The 16,615-nt window shown below is 41.0% G+C and overlaps 1 protein-coding gene across 1 annotated transcript in view; it reads left to right on the top strand.

The window, feature by feature from the left end:
- pappaa (pregnancy-associated plasma protein A, pappalysin 1a) overlaps window positions 1-16,615 on the top strand; it is an 81,191-nt gene that overhangs the window by 28,368 nt on the left and 36,208 nt on the right. Inside the window, exons 8-10 of the mRNA XM_070924703.1 lie at window positions 5,119-5,247; window positions 5,385-5,476; window positions 7,706-7,902. Of these exons, the coding sequence (XP_070780804.1) occupies window positions 5,119-5,247; window positions 5,385-5,476; window positions 7,706-7,902 (418 nt within the window). The remainder of the gene's footprint in view (window positions 1-5,118; window positions 5,248-5,384; window positions 5,477-7,705; window positions 7,903-16,615) is intronic.

Here is a 16,615-nt window from a genome sequence, read left to right as displayed (position 1 = left end):
TTATGATGTGACACCTTATCTGATATCTAATCAGTTACAGATGAAAGTGTAGTTTTATGAAGTCTGGAATGCCGCCAGTCATGTCTATCACTGGATATTATCCATCACATACACCCATGTCAAATGATTGTACCACATCAAGTGCGACCTGGAGATGATGCTGGACATAAGCTCTTTCATAGATTTGCTGTTATTAATGTTCCTGTCATTCTAAATGTTTTCATACATCCCACTCACCAAGTTCTAAGAGATCTAAGGATCTGCATCACACCTAACACAGCATGGTTTTTTAGCAGTGAGGTCAGGAGGAATCAAGCATGCACTTAATTGGGAACAGGGTGACAGCCATGTTGAAACAGTTATCATCAGCACTATTGAACCTATAGAACCAAAGGTTCATCATGATACCCAGGTAACATATGTTGCTTAGCAGCATACTTTAGCTCTCAGTCCAGCACAGCATGTAGTAGAACTGCTGGTGGAGTAGATCATGGATATGGCCTTGGATCTGTATATATCTGAAATACCCCCTACAATTTGTTTGGAAATACTATTTTTTAACATGGTATGACCTTTTTAAACTCTGTGACAAACTAAAAGACCTTCGAACTGATGATAGCCAACTGAAGCACAAAGGTCTTCAAAGGGCAAAGTAGTTTGGATCCTTTCGCTAAGAAGGCTTCTGATCTTCCATAGTCTTCTTCTTGTAGTCATTTGATAGCTTTGAAAGGGGCAGGGGCTAGCTTTGTGTTTGCTCTGTGACTAAGGCTATACTCAGAGACTTACTATGCTGCAAAACCAAAAAATGTATCTGGGTCAATCGAGAAAGGCCACAGTGCCCTCACGTGTGACATGGCAGAGGAGTCCAGAATCAAGGCCTGCAGGCGTTTTGACAGGGTGAGGGAGCTGCCTATGTGGCCAAAGCACGTAACAATTCATGACAGTGTTGTCTGGGGAAACAATTGAAGATGGTATAGAACCGTGAGAGTTCAGCGATGTGTTTTGAATTGAAGCAATGAACCTGAAAGGTAAGCAAAGGACTTTTAGTGAAACTTGAATGGCTTTTTACAGCCATGACTGGTTTGCAGTTCTTAGCCGAGATAGACTTGCAAAAGAAAAACAACGTTCACTGTGGATGCAAACCACAGCCTGTGGTCTAAGAGACCGTGGTTGTGCGCTCAGTCATAAACCTCGACTTTCTCCCTAAGACTTTTTGTGGCGGTACACCAACATCACGCTACTTCTACCTTTGCTGCTGAAAGAGGACTGTCATTATTCCCAGGACTGCAATACATTGCTTGTCAGGAAAATGGAAACATGCAAACAATTCTGTCATTTTTCAAGCATCTTATGTCTCCAAATCTCCAATAACTGGCTACAGCATGAGTAACTAAACATCAGCTGATTTGAAGCTATTGGGAGAGCGCTATCTTGATTCTAACTACCCATGGGAAGATCAATGGAATAAACCTCAACATAATGAAGAATAGATGACTGTTACCTCATGATATTTAATAATAATTATATTTACCCCTGTCTATATACAACTTCTATAGACCCTATTTTAAGTCACCATTTACTCCTCCCGTTTCCTTATCTCTTCTTTTTTTTGATTTTTTTGTGTATGTATTTTCTTTATGTGTTTTTCTGTTCTCCTCCCCGTTTACCACCTACTCAGTCGGATCTAGCCTCTTTGTTCTTGCTTGTTCTTGCATGACCGTGTCTCTCGGTGTGGCCTGGTCAAGCAGTGCAATTACTTTTCTGTGCACTGGACTACCTATAGTAGGACAGCCAGAATTTCTCATTATCCACAAAAAGGAAATTGATGTGCTGCCTTGCTGCAAAGCAGTATCTGTTTCCCTCTTCTTTCTATTCTGTGTGTTTGCTCCCCTCCAAGATAAAGTCTCCCACAGCTTGACTTTTCCAGGGGCTAAACTAATTCAATTAGAGGGGGCATGTTTGAGTGTAGCCTGGAGTTGCACCAGCATGAGCCAACACTGCAGAACAGGACATACTGTAGTATAAAAGAGAGTCTGTTAGGTCAAACATTCTGTGTTGATAATAATAAAGCCAACATAAATATCTCATCCTAGGCACACGTTTTGCTGGAGGGGAAAATCATTTTGTTACTCGATCTTTAGGTCCATCAGTTTTTATATTTGGGACAGCACAGCTCACTTGAACTTGGTCTACTTTCGTGTCCCGGGAATGTGATGAACAAACACAATGGAGAAATTAAGATGGGGGGGGGGGCAGTCTGAAATGTCATGAAGACAATTCTCTTTCCTGTTGTAAATCTTTTCTTTGGGTTTGTTTTAACATGAATCTCCAGAGGGAGAGCATGAGAGCATGTATGCATACAAGCAAATTCTCAAACACGCACTTGTACACCTCTCATGCAATGTATTTGTATATATAATATGTTTTTACAAAGGTATGCAGATTACCTACTTCTTTCATTAAACATGTCTTGTAGAGCACTCAGGTATTCGTGGACTGCACTGTAGTATAAATGGTGACTTGAATGCACTTGTTTAGCGTTTGTCTATGGACAAAGCGCATTACAATTTGCTTCTCATTTACCCATTCACACACACACACACACACACACACACACACACACACACACACACAGATGGTGATGGAGCTGGAGCTGCCATACAAGCAACTTTGGGTTCAGTGTCTTGCCCAAGGACACTACGACATGTGGACAGGAGGAGCCAGGGATTGAATCACCCACCCTGTGATTAGTCGCCCTCTTATTCACTGCTTTGCCTAATCAAAAATGTTAGACTGAATGGTCTGACTCAGAGCTCATCAAAGGTTATGGCTTCCCTGCACATCACTCAAACACTCTTGATTTGATTGCTGACTTCAGCTTCGGCCTTGGGTGAAAGCTTTGTGGTACCAGAGCAATGTTTGCTGCTGGTGTTGCATTGCACTCTCACTGGGGATTATATGGCAGCAGTGGGAATGGTGGTTCATGTCTGTGCACCCTTGTTTAAGTTTAAAACCTATAGTTATATAGTAATGGGCATATGCATCCACATATGCCCTAGTAGTCATGTGAGCGGTACAGTATCCCTACATGCTTGTCACTGCATTTACAGCATTGCAGAGGGCATTCCAAAATTAGGTCTATGGTACTTGATGGTCCACATGAAATGATCTATGGCTAACCTATTGGTCCTATTTACCCTCATTTACTGATGTTTTTCCCCACCCATATACCCAATTTTTGCAATGTATTTAACCAATACTAGCCATGATTATACACAGCAATTATGCATTCCTATCCCCTTATGCATAGAATAATGTAGATAGCATATAGCATTACACTCACTCATTTTCTCTATAGTGTTCTCATTGTCATGCATACCAAAAATGATACTGCAGGGGTTTTTGGAACTTTTAAACTGTATACTTTTTCTTGCTGATATTCTTTGATTCCATTTGGTGTTTCAAATGATAAAATAATTGCTAGAACTTCTTGTCAATAATTATTTGTTTCTTTCAGTTTTTAGAACTGTTCTCTTGCAGTCCATCGATCAAAGTATATTTTTCCACCAGGATCAAACATCACATGAGCACATCATATCCTTGAATAGTCATAGTAATCGCCTGCCATTCAAAGAAAAACGGAATGGCAACTTCACCAATACATAGATGAATGGAAACTGTGGTGTCTGCAGGACAATCTTCAGACAATCAATGCATATAATATAGAATTCACAACAAAACATAGGACATTTATATAGCATAACCTATTACAGTGAGTACATGTCTGAATCAAAATTTGAATGTAAAGAAATGCCTTATTCCTGGTCTTCAGTCTTGTGTACACACACACACACGCACAAAATGTAGGGTCAAAAACTCTGAAAGCCAAAAAAGGAAACCATGAAGGAGAAACCATGACCATAAGCGACAAATCAAAACTAGAAATGAGAAACCAAAACTATAAGCAAAAGGAAAAAAGAAGTCAAAACGGAAAGAAAACTGTAAACAATGAAGTTGCAAATGAGAGTGCTGACGTGAAAATCAGTTATCCTGTTTTTATTGTTTATGATATATATGTCGAAATAGATAAATAAATGCATAAACTCTCAGATTCTTTGCTTGCCTTTACATGTTTTTTTTTTTTTTTACCTTTGTTTAAGTTTTGTTTCCTGTTAAGAAAGTTGTTAATATGAAACAATACATAATGTGGATTGATAAAACTGGCTACCTGCCTCAGCTCCATGTTTCTTATTGCACTGAGCAATTAAAGCAGAGGATTTTTTGATGAGTCTGAAGAGACCCATGATGTGTGATTCACTTGATCAGCGGCCGACAGGAACCCGTAAGCCTGCCTGTAGTTAAAACAGAAAATCCAAAATCCAACTGAAATGATTAAACCTGATGATAATACAAATAACACGTGAAGGCAAGCAACAGATAAGAGAGAAAAATAAGCATAAAACAATAATAAAAACAGGACAACTAATGCCATGACAGCACCCTCACCTGCACTTTTGTTGTTTCTCTTTTACAGTTTTCTTTCGTTGAGTTTTGTTTTGTTGCTTTGCTTATGGCTTTGGTTTCTCATTTACAGCTTTGATTTTTATTCGTTTATGGTTTTGGTTTTCTCATTTATGTTTTTTTTCCTTTCAGACTTTTTTTTCAGACTTCCTTATCATGGTGACTCAAGAAACCATCATGGCGACTTACACCGGCAAAGTGAGTAGTCCCCCAATATTTCTCCTGTCCATTGTGTATTCATCATGATGGTTCCTTGAATCGCTATGATAAGGAAACAAAACAAAGCTGGACCCAAAACGGGTGAACGCAGCCATATCAGCGTGTGGACTGGATAGGTACATGTGTGGAAGTGTGTGCTGACACAAATGTTTCTAATTTGTGTTGGCTAGTGGTACTTTAGTTACTAAAAGATTGCTACATCACACGCACAAGTCACCCCGTTCTCCACAGGCCTGGTCCAAATCCCTTTCTCAGTGTCCAGGCTTTTATTCTTTTTTTTTTTTTTTTATCTGTGATTCTTTATTAAACGTTTCTCCAAGGCTTCACATTATCCTGAAATATGTGAACTTACTGTGAGTTTTGCCTCTCCCTTTGCAGGGATGTGGTGCCACATGTTGTGTACACCTACCAGGTCCAAACCATCTCCGGCCGGAGTGAGAGCGAGCCCTCTCCACCTCTGGTACATGAACTGGGGGCACCCTACTGCGGGGATGGACGCATCCAGAGGTAACCAGCACCCACACTGACGTGATGAAAATATAAATACTAAAATGCGTGCATACAGAAGTTTTGAAAATGTTCTGTATTTATCAGTTTGGCAGTGTGTGTGGATGTTTTCTGAGTACTGCCCTCTGCTATTTTAGTTCCAAAGGAGAAGAATGTGATGATATGAACTCTGTGAATGGGGATGGCTGCTCTAGCAAGTGCACGAAAGAGCCCTTCTTCAACTGTGTTGGTAAGTCATATGGACAAAGGTATTGTCAAGGTTAAAGAGAAGTAAGGGTGGAATAGAATTCACAACAACAAGTTTTTTTTATTTTAACTGATTTCTTGTGTAAAGAAAAGTTATTAAAAAAAATAAAACAAAGCAAGAAAAACTATAAAATTATGTTAAATACTGGCCAACTATGTGAATGAACAGATTTGACATCTAGTCGTCTTTTATCCAAGTACTTCAGGCCTTTCTTGAAAGAATAAAAATTCCATTAGATATCATAATCACTTTGACCTCCTGTTAAAAAAAGTAAAATCTGGAAATCATTATTTTTTCAAAGGGTGAGTCATCTTACTTTACATAGTTGAGTGACTGGCATCTCCTTTGTTGTTTTGTTTTATGAATAGATGGATGGTTTCCTGTACATTTTTCCTGCTGTCTGACAATCATTTTGCCCCCCTGTTGTGATGTTGTGTGCGCATGTTTTTGTGCATGTACAATACATGCATGCATGCACACACGTGTGAGCCTCTGTGAAGTGGCCACTTAATCCCTGTCAGATTGCTGGATGACTGCATTGGCTGTGCTGTTTTTCCACCAACTGCAGTGCTCAGGGTGTGCGTAAGTGTGTGTGTGTGTGTGTGTGTGTGTGTGTGTGTGTGTGTGTGCTTGTGTGTGTGTCCGACACTGTCTGACATAGTTGTAGTTTTGCACCGAAATCTGACACTATAATGATGGGACTTTCTGTCCATCTGTCTGTATGTGTGAGAGAGTGCCTGCTTGTCAGTGTGTTGGATGGTGAAAGAGAGAGTTGGATGGAGAATTGACACTAAGTATACAACAGGGCCAGGGTGCTACAGTCTGGATGAGCTTTAATGGGCTATTCACACGATTGAGCCGAATTATATCTGGAATTGACGAAATCGACAAGTTCTTTTCACATGACCCCACCTGGCGTTACAGTCCCAGTGGCTCTGTCTCAATAGGGCTCCAAGCCACAGTAAACCAAAGTGCACATAAAACATACAGGAAATGCAATCTGATTTTCTTAAACCATATTCACATATTCCCAGGTATAGTTTGTTTAGACCTGGACCTTTTCTGCCTCTATCCGTCCTTGTTCATCTCATTGCTCTCTTTCTTTCTCCAACCGTAGGACTCTGTTCTTCTTGCTGTTACACTCAATCACCTTTCCACTTTTTCCGTTATCTGTTTATTCTATCCCTGTCCAAATTCAAAAACTGTAGCAATACACTTTCTCTTTGACCTTTTCTACTCTTCACTCTTTAGCTCACACTCTACCTATTACTTCTGCAGCTTTCACAAGCCACTGTTTGAGCTTCCCCCTTGTCTCAGTCTCGCTCCTTCCCTTCTTCCTTGCCTCTGTTTCCCGCTGAGTGAGTGGCGGGAGCGTATTCTGTATGCCCCCTCAGTAGCCCCTCATTTCACCATTGCCAGAGCACAGAACTGACTTGAGCTTTTGGCTGTGCTGGAGAGGGCTGGAATTTCGAGGAGGAGGCCCCGGCCAACTTGGCACAGAATGCCGCCTTTCCCCCTAACTGGAACCCCACCGGCTGACACTGCTTTAGCTGAGAGCTGAGAGCAATGAGGCCCAGGCAACCTCCCTGCTCTGCTCCCCTCTCCCCTAGTCCATAAGCTTCCAGTTCCAGACCTTAACTCCGGGTGGGACGTCTGTAAAAATTACGGCTATATCTTTCTTTACCTCTTGACATTGTCTGGTTCCCCCCCAACCCCCTCCTCTCTCTGTGTTTGTCTCTCGCTCTCATTTTATCGCTCTCTCCCTTTCATTCTTTCTTTTTATTTCTTTCTTCCCGACGTTAACACATTCTCTCATCTCTGTCTGTAGATCCTCACACACTCAAGAATTTACCTTTCTCCCCCTTCCTTATCTGTTCCTCTCCCTCTTCACCTTCCAAAATAATTGAGATAAGGTTAGAAATGGTGCCCCAAAGATCAGGGGGTATACATGTTCTATAAAAAGGATGCGAGAAGGGGAGCGAGTTTTAAAGCTTGGTGTCTGTAAAAACTCACCTGTATGGCTTTGTGCAAATGAAAATGTGCTACACAAGGAAGAGTGGGGTGGTGCCGAGGGATATGTAGAATTTGACCGACTGATATTTTAGCTGTATTCAGTCCTCACTTTACTGAAAAAGTAATTGGTGCTATACAGGTAAAAAAGAGATAAGGATTTATTTGAAATTACAACTTTTTCTCTGTTGTCACCTGCAGAGGAGCCAAGCATGTGTTACTACTATGATGGTGATGGGGTGTGCGAGGACTTTGAGCGAGAGACAGGCGTGAGAGACTGTGGCCTCTACACCCCCAATGGTTTCCTTGACCAGTGGGCCTCTACTGTCGAAGTTTCCCATGAGGAGAAGCCCTACTGCTCTGGTGAGGTGGCTGCTGGATACCCTGCTGTTACTAAGGTAAGGCCATACATAGTTTGTCCCGTATACTGTACATATAGATGGTTTAGAATTTGTGATGTATTTTCGTTAAGACTATGCTATCATCTGTATGATTATTACACATCCATACAAAGACATCAATCAAATATCTTATCAAATAACCAGTCAGTCAATCAATCAATCAATCAATCCTATATTCCTATCTGATCATAATGGGTCATTAAAAACAGGCATTCTCCTTCATTGTTTGGACTATGGTCTTTGCTTCTTGGTGAGTTGGTACTATTGCTTTCTCATCTATAAATGTTTTACACATCAATGATAATGAAGCCTCAATTTTTTGCAAGACACTTGCAAAACAACTTGCTTGTTTGCCAGTTAAGTAATTTTAGAGATTGGGACATTTAATTAGACGTCTCCCAGGGTGAGTGCAGAAGTTTGCTGCTCTCATTAAAGCTAATAATGTAATGCTTATTGAAGACGAGAGAAGAAGCCATTGATTCCACCTAAGCCTGGTGGAAGCATTGATCTGTTGCTGTTGCAACGCAGAAAGGGGCTGATTGCCCAAAACATTAGGATGAGACATACATTCATGTACAAAGCTTCTAATCCCCTCTTCCTAATGTGGATGGTCAAAGCTAAGGCATGCTGTTGAAGTACACTATTACCTTTAAAGCTCTATTTATTATTTAAATTCATTATTGTCCACTTTCTTAATAGCTTTCAGGCTACTTTGTTGTTCAAATGTTAGAACAAACATCCTGCCGTATATTGCTTTGATGTTAAGAGTGAAATCAATATGCATTGTTAAATGGTTTGCTCATAAATATTGTAACCCTACAAAGGAGAGACCTGCGTGTGTTGAAACTGTTAGGCTTCACACCCCTACACTGACAGTGCTCTCTCTTCTGAGGCATGTGTGTAATGTTGGAAGTGTGTGATGTTGGCTGTAGAGCTTGTTCCCACTGCTGATGATGCATTTTACAAGCCAAAGAACAAGGTATTCTCCAACAGCTGTGGTCAGGTGCCTAGCTCAATAACACTTTGGCAAGGATTTATGCAAACAAAGGTAGGAGATTAACCAACACCATTTAATGCATTTGATAACTATACAGCACCACTTCTGTCCAAGCTAAAAAAACGAGAGTGTGTTCCAACCAACAACATTGCAGATGGTTTATTCTCTGAGAGGAATGAGACACCAGTGGAACATGTCCATACAACCATAAAGAAAGGATTTCTGCTGTGAAGGACACATTGTTCATGCAAAAAGCACTTTTACTGTGGAGAACACACTGTTCCCCAAGGGTCATATGTGATGAGATCACCTCATTACAAGGCCACTGACAGTACGCTCTATGTGGACGCACAAGTGCACGTGGGGAAAATAGGCAAACACAGGTTAACAAAACACAACGGTCTTGTGTCTGTACGTTCTCACACACTTTGTCATCTATCCAGTAAATTGTGAATTGCAAAGCTTGTAGTTACATTGTTACATCAGAAATTGAGTCCTCAAAGCCCATTCCTCTCACCAACATCAGTGCATGTTGATGTAATCACTGACATTTATTTTTCCACTCCAGTAACATGCACTACAGCAGCATCAAATGCCATCTCTTCAACTCCAAATTAACTTTGATTACACTGTGTCCTTGCAGTTTCGAGCATATGCACACACAAACAAAAAAACCTGCTCGCACAAAATGCACACACACTTGTGCACGCTTGTTTGCTTATGGTAGTCCCTCGGAAAAACAAAGATAACATAGCACGGCCTCAAATAACTCAGTTGAGATTCTCGTTCAGGCAGTGCTCCTAAGAAATTGTGCAATTGCATGCATGTGGCTACGGCGACTGTCCTGGAGGCTCATGCCACAGATGAAGCATGTGAGGATTGGTTCTGGAGATGAATACCAGGCAGTAGGCTTGCCTTTGTTCATGGATCTAGTTTAAATGTGGCCACTTTAGAGCAACATACAAACCACTACAGTGGCTGTTCAGTAGCAAAACAAAGTTATTGAAGATGTTACCTATCTTGAAGGAGCTTGTAGTGATGTCTCGCATCTGGTATTTTAATTGCTGTTTTTGCAGACAATCGCTCTTGATTCCAACCAGGAGTCAGACATAGAGTGCCCAAAGAATAGTCACTTTACAGGCATCTGGATCACATTCCCTATCTAGAGTACTTTGTTCCAGTTTTCTCAGTTTGTTGGCGATTGTTTACATAAGGGGTTTGATTTTCTTGGGTGACTTTTTTTGGTGGAAGGGGATGCGAGAGGCCTATAGACATTTGGAGTGATAACAACCAAGTCCGTGCCTCAGAACTGCATAGTTACTTATGATGGTATACTGTTGATCTATGATCTTTGTTGAGATTTTGGCGTAATTTTTCTGAGCTTAGTCTGCCAAAAGCACTGTGGCTTTGCTGATACAGACTCACATATTGCCTTTGACAGGGAGTTAGAAATATCGTTACTTGTATGACACATTCATGAATAAAGTAAATAAACTGAATCTGCAGGGTGGTAAAGGTTAATTGTGCTATGGCTCTATTTAATAATTTCTCTCTCCATGCGGGGCATGTTGCGACATACTATCATTTCTCAAGAAACAACTGTTGAGAACGTTGAGTGACCATGCATAAATAAGCTGAAGGGTGACCCTGCCAGGAGCTAAGCTGCTGTTGGAATGGCTCTTGGGTTAAATAGCATTCACAATGTGGTTACAACACACTTATTTTCTCTTTGTCATTCACGCATTCCCTGTACACTAAACTTACAGTAAGTGAAGTTACAACGACCAAGATTCTTATGCTTGACAGGATTAATAATAGAGATATGGGGGCAGCCATCATTTCTTGTTGGGGACTTGGAGGCACATGGAGTAACCCTTTGATCTCAGCTAACCACACCCCAGAGACAATGTCATTACCACGGCACAAAGCCAAAATGACAGAAAAGTTCTCTGCTGGAGTTAGTGTCTGGTTAACCACTAGCATCCATCCCACAATATGTACCATTATTGTCCTGCCTGTGTGCTGGTGTGAGTGTGTCTTTGTGTGTAAGAGAAAAAAAGACAGAGACGAATAAAGACAGAGAGGCAAACTGAGGCCCAGAAAGAGGTTATAAGTGCAAAGGGAGTGTACAAAGAAAACCAAACTTTAAGTGTCTTTGTAAGGTGTTGGGTCACCACAAGCCACCAGAAAAAGTTTCAATGCTCCTTGGCTTCTCCAAATCTCTGGATCCCTACTGGAGGAATGAGCACCATTCTCCTAAAGGATTTTCCTTCATTTATTAAATCTGAGAATAGAAACTTAACTATGAACCAGAGCCATATTCCATCTAATATTTATTTAATAATTTGTAATAAATATACTAAAGCCAGATGCAATTGCTTCCATGCTTATATCTGTTGTTTTTTACATTAAGATCAACCCTATGGACAAGACAGTCAGTTTGTTGGAGCAAAGGTGGATTTGATTTTATTCTAAGTCATACGTAACACATAACACCCTTAATACATCATTTGAAAATGTAACTACTTTTCCAAACTTTTCCTTAGCACCATGTTATCAAGCAGTTAAAACACTGGCTGTGAAAATGAGTGTGCTGTTATAGTTTTATCAGAAACCAACAGCACATTGTCCTGCCTTGTTAATAGCTCCCTTCATCCTTCGCAGTTTAATTTAATCATGTTTCCATGTTCATGGCTCACAGCTTTTTGGTAGAGTTGGGCTAGAGATGTGCTTCCCTGATAAAGGACAATACTAAAGTGTAACCAACTCTCTGTCTGCTTGTGAGTGTTTTTTGTTCTGAATGAGTGTGTTGGGGGCAGGGAGAGTGGATAGTACATAATTTCCTTCTGATCTAGTAAACAAGTCCTGTATTGGTTTTGTGTATCAGTTCTGTTTGATGTCTAAAGGCAGCGTTTGATTCTGTATGTGTTCGTGTCTGAGAAAGAGAGTGAGGCGGGCAGCAGTGATAGGGATCTTTGCGGATGCAAGAAAGCAACAACAGCACAAGAAGGCACTTGAGGAGAAAGAGAGATCATGTATCTGCACGAAATCTCAAGTGCTATGTACTTGTGTGTGTGTGTGTGTGTGTGTGTGTGTGTGTGTGTAAGGGGTAGAAACGGGAATATATTTCTACTGTAAAACATACAAACATTCAGAGGGATACAGTGATACACATCCATTTATCCATTAAATGCTATGATGAATAATAATCTCAATATGCCACATTTGTGCATGAGAGATTAACTTTTTCTCTTAACTTCTGAATCTTTACGCACCAGAGCAAAGCCAAGGAGAAGGATGGGTGAATGCTCCCACATTCAAACCATTGCTGAGGGAGGGTTCAGCAACATAGGAATAAATGGTGCATAGAGCCATAAATACATACTGCCCTTTTGTACACAATAGCTTAGTAGCCTGCAGTCTACATCTACAGAATGTAGATGTGTGCTAGATCTTTGTAAGAATGACACACATTCATTTTTGGGTCATAGAGTGTGAATCACAGCACTAAATTGTAGAGTTATGTACACTTTTGAGGTAGAAACTACAATGGCAGTGCTACAGTTGAAATGGCAGAGAATTAAAACCAAGTAAGAGTAGAAGATTAACATGCAGATTGAGAGAATGGAGGAGATGTTGAGATTTGTTAATGAAAATAAATACTAAAGAGCACACAGCAGTGAGGTGCTGTGAAATCAACAAAAAGGGGAATGATATATGAATATACATTATATGAAGACGGAACTTACATGAAATAATGTAGAAACACAAATGACAAATGACAGATGGATGAACAGATGGGGTTAGTGGTTGTAACTGGAGGTAAAACAATCTGGAAAGTAGTTTGACTGACACTATTGCATTCAAAAGAAAATATATCATTGAATGAAAATGATTGTGAAACTGGAAATGGCCATTCCCACATTAAAATGTCCTCAGGTGAGCAGTTTTATCCCATCTAAACACCATATGGAGACCAGAGAATGTATGAAATTGAGATAGATGAAAGTTGAGACCCATTAATGACCGCAAAAAGGCCTGCCAATGTAACACTCTAGCCAGGTTTAATAGTTATATATCTTTTTTACTTTTCTGTTCCCTCTTTCAATGTCAGACCCATTACAAAATGTGGGGCTACCTGTGAATACAGTAAGGTGGCTTCAGCTTATTTAAATGATTCTCCTTTCTTTCCTGATCAAGCTCACATACACACAGGTACACAGTCAGACAGAGACTCACAGGCAAACACATGCACTCGCAGTGCCGACTCCATGCAGGATTATAGGGCAGGTCCATAGGGGACTGAAATGTACTACTGCTGTCTTTGTGGAGCAGAACATAATGTTCCCCCACTACCACACCATGGAATATGGTGAGCCAGCTCAACTTGCTCTAGGGGGATTGGATTGGAGAACTGGCCCTAGCAACTAACCTGTGTGTGTGTGTGTGTGTGTGTGTGCGCCTATGTACGTGTGCAGGCTGCTTGCCTGTACGTACATGTGTGTAGATGAGTTTGTGTTCATGGGGAGTGTGCATGTACATTGAAACTTTAAGATCAAACAGCAAGCCAGGTGATTTCTCCTGAGAGGGCTGCTGCCCAGGCAATCTCTGACGCAACCCCTGGGCACCCCTCGAGAACACTCCCCTTAATTATACATAAGCAACAGAAGGGATAACATTTTAGTCCTCTCACGCTGCAAGAAATTGCCTATAATGAAGTTCACCCATCTTCAGATGTAAAACAAACATATGCATGAGGTCTGGATTAAATAACCTTGACCCCGTTCATCTTAGATAAGTAATGCTTCAGAGGGAAGGGAAAGGAAAGGCAGACGAGAGGCACTGCGAAAGAAACAACTCTGACTGGTAAAAGCAAGGAAACAATAACTGTCCCAGTTTTGTCCCAGGTCCTAAAAAAAGCGGGCAGTGTGTGTTTGTGTACTTACATGCATACTGTATATAAGCTACTGCAGAGCGTACATGCACATTTACACACTTTTTCCTCTACATATACATGCAAACAAACAACGCAGGCAAACTTGCACGTACCGTTTCACAAGCAAACATACATGCCCGCAAAAACAAAAGCTCATACAGTAGCCGAGCTGTTGCTTTCAGCAGCACAGGAAGGCCAACTTCTTTGGCACTGTCTCCCTCACCAACATTCCCCCAAACCACACAGCCCTCGTCAGGCACAATGCCAGTGACATAAGCGTGTGGTAACATTAAAAAGAAACCTCTGGGATGGCGTTCCTTTTTCCCTTTTACTTTTCCCGTTTCAATTATTATTGTGGTTCTGCCATGTGGAAACCTCATTGTGGCTGGTGTATTTTTTTCATGGCACTGATGACCCCCCATAACATTTTCAAGCTGTTAATATGCAGGGTTTTTGGCCCTGTTTTATTGAGCATAGGGGGCCACTGACTGAGGGACATTTATATCCTCCGCAGACCCATCTGTTCTCAACTTTCTGGCATTGTACGCTCACCAATCCCTATACATTAGTTTGTGGTCCGTGTTGCCTACCACCCAGTCACTACTCATGTCTGCACTGATGAGACTGGGATAGGTAAACTGCATAATTGCACCCACTCACCAACTTTTATAGACCCATTCTCAGTAGGCCATGGAAGTGGCCCATCAGTAGCCCTGGACCAATGAGACGGTGAGCTTCAGTGGGTATGGGTGGGGCTGGGTGACAGGACATTACCTCACACACCAGGCGCTCACCAGCATTCCAGTAAACCATGGGATGGTGCTTGGAAACTCATACTAGTTTCTCTCTGTTGCTCTTTCTCTCTTTCTCTCCACAAATGCCTCACAGATGCTCACTCCTGCTTCCCATGCTCAGGCCTCAAATTCGCATATATATGCCTTTGACAAAGAGAGAGGGAGGAATGGAAAAGAAGAAAAAAGGAATACCTTTTGATGGAAATAAACATGTTTTAGGAGGTGCTATGACAGGATAAATATTCTCGAAGGAAATTGTTTTCTTAATTTGCGTCCAAATTAGTGTCCGAAATTTCCACAAATCCAGAAAAAAACAAACTAGGTCACTGCCCGACCTCACAGAGTCATACAGCAGGATCTGAAACAAACAATAAACTCTGAAATGCTCAGCAGGTATCCTCCACACCTGGTGCACCAGTGCTCAGACTGAGTCGAATAAAGTGATTGAATGGATCACATAAAACGAATGAGCAGCGTAGTTGTGGAAATGATTATGTTTACTGCTAAAGTGAGTGACCGAATGAAGGCAAAAACCATGCACAGAATATTGAGCTGCACGACGATGGGGTGGGAATCATTTTGGGAAATGGGAACTAAATGAGTGTAGAAAAGGGGGATTGTGGGAAAGTTGGTTGACCAAGATAAATTCCAACAGTCCTAACAAATTAAATGCTCTTACAAGCCAATCCATAATGATAATATCTACCAGTGATTTTTTTTACTTCCACATGGTACGTAGTGAGTGAGACATTATGTTGTCATGATGGCGTCCTCGTGTCTGTCTGTGTGTAGATCTCATCATCACCACTTCACAAATTAACAATACATAACCAAAGTCTGATCATCACGAAAAGACTGCGTTCGTATATTTATATCACAACCGATTTGTCAAGACACTGACACAGAAATATTTGCTAGTTAATATAGTATAGTTTCATTATTGGCCCCATTAGGTATGGCATGGCATTATAATGAGAGGGCATGCCAATCTGAAAAATCTGAAAAGTCCTGAATCTTGAGCTCAGATCTTCCTTAAGCTCCTGGGTCATCCTCTAGTGTTTGAAGGATACAAGAAGGACCTTTGCAGGGCCTCCTAAATGTCTGAAGGGCCTCAATAGTCTTCCAAGAGCATATGGCCCATGTTTGTGTCTGTTTGGTTTATTGATCCGAATCCAAGATAGGACACTTTTTTTTTTGACAATCTGGACGCTTCATTGTCAGTATTCGAGCCAAGGTGGATGTAGCATATGTGTATGTCTGTATTTGAGTCTGTGTATGTGTTTGTACATGGATAAGTGCTGTGTGCAGGCATCCCTCTGTAAAGGGTGATCTAACTTCACTCTGGCACCAAATCTCCATCACAAGGGGAAAGGCTGCGGTTGAGGTACATTATGCTATTAGAGCCATTATTACTGTCATTACTCTGTCTTTACTAAGAGCACCACTCTCTATTTGCCCCTTTCTAAGTTTATGTTTTGTTTTATGCTCTTAATGAAGGTTTTTACAGTACAGACATATTTTCAGGGTAATGAGGTTGACAGTTGCACTCTCTCTTTCTCCTCACCTTTATCTCCTTCGGTTTCCCCTTGGCGGCTCAGGACACTTAGGCCTCCTTTTATCTGAAGTGGTGATTTACAAACACCAGTTTGTGTCTACAGACCAGGGATTGGCCTTTGTCTGCCAGTCTGACTAGCCAGCTGGTACAAATTAAGACCATGTGTTTTACTGTGTGTGTGATTGTGTGTGTGTATTTTTCTGTTAAGAAGTTGAACTCATCTGTAGTGTTGCTGTTACTGTTTTCCAAGGAAAGTGAGAAGTTGTTTTGTTCCAAGTAGACATCTCAACATTTGACTTGTATAGCAGGAATAGTGGCTGTTATGTCCTTGTTATGAATCAGAACAAGGGAAAGGTGTTTAGAATGAGGCAGGAGAGGCTATGATCATTTTTGTTTTGTTACTTTACTAAATATGCATCCCAGGGAAA

This window comes from Enoplosus armatus, chromosome 18, assembly GCF_043641665.1.
Source record: "Enoplosus armatus isolate fEnoArm2 chromosome 18, fEnoArm2.hap1, whole genome shotgun sequence".
In the NCBI taxonomy this organism is placed as follows: Eukaryota; Metazoa; Chordata; class Actinopteri; order Centrarchiformes; family Enoplosidae; genus Enoplosus; species Enoplosus armatus.
This window is presented reverse-complemented; position numbering and strand designations above follow the sequence as displayed.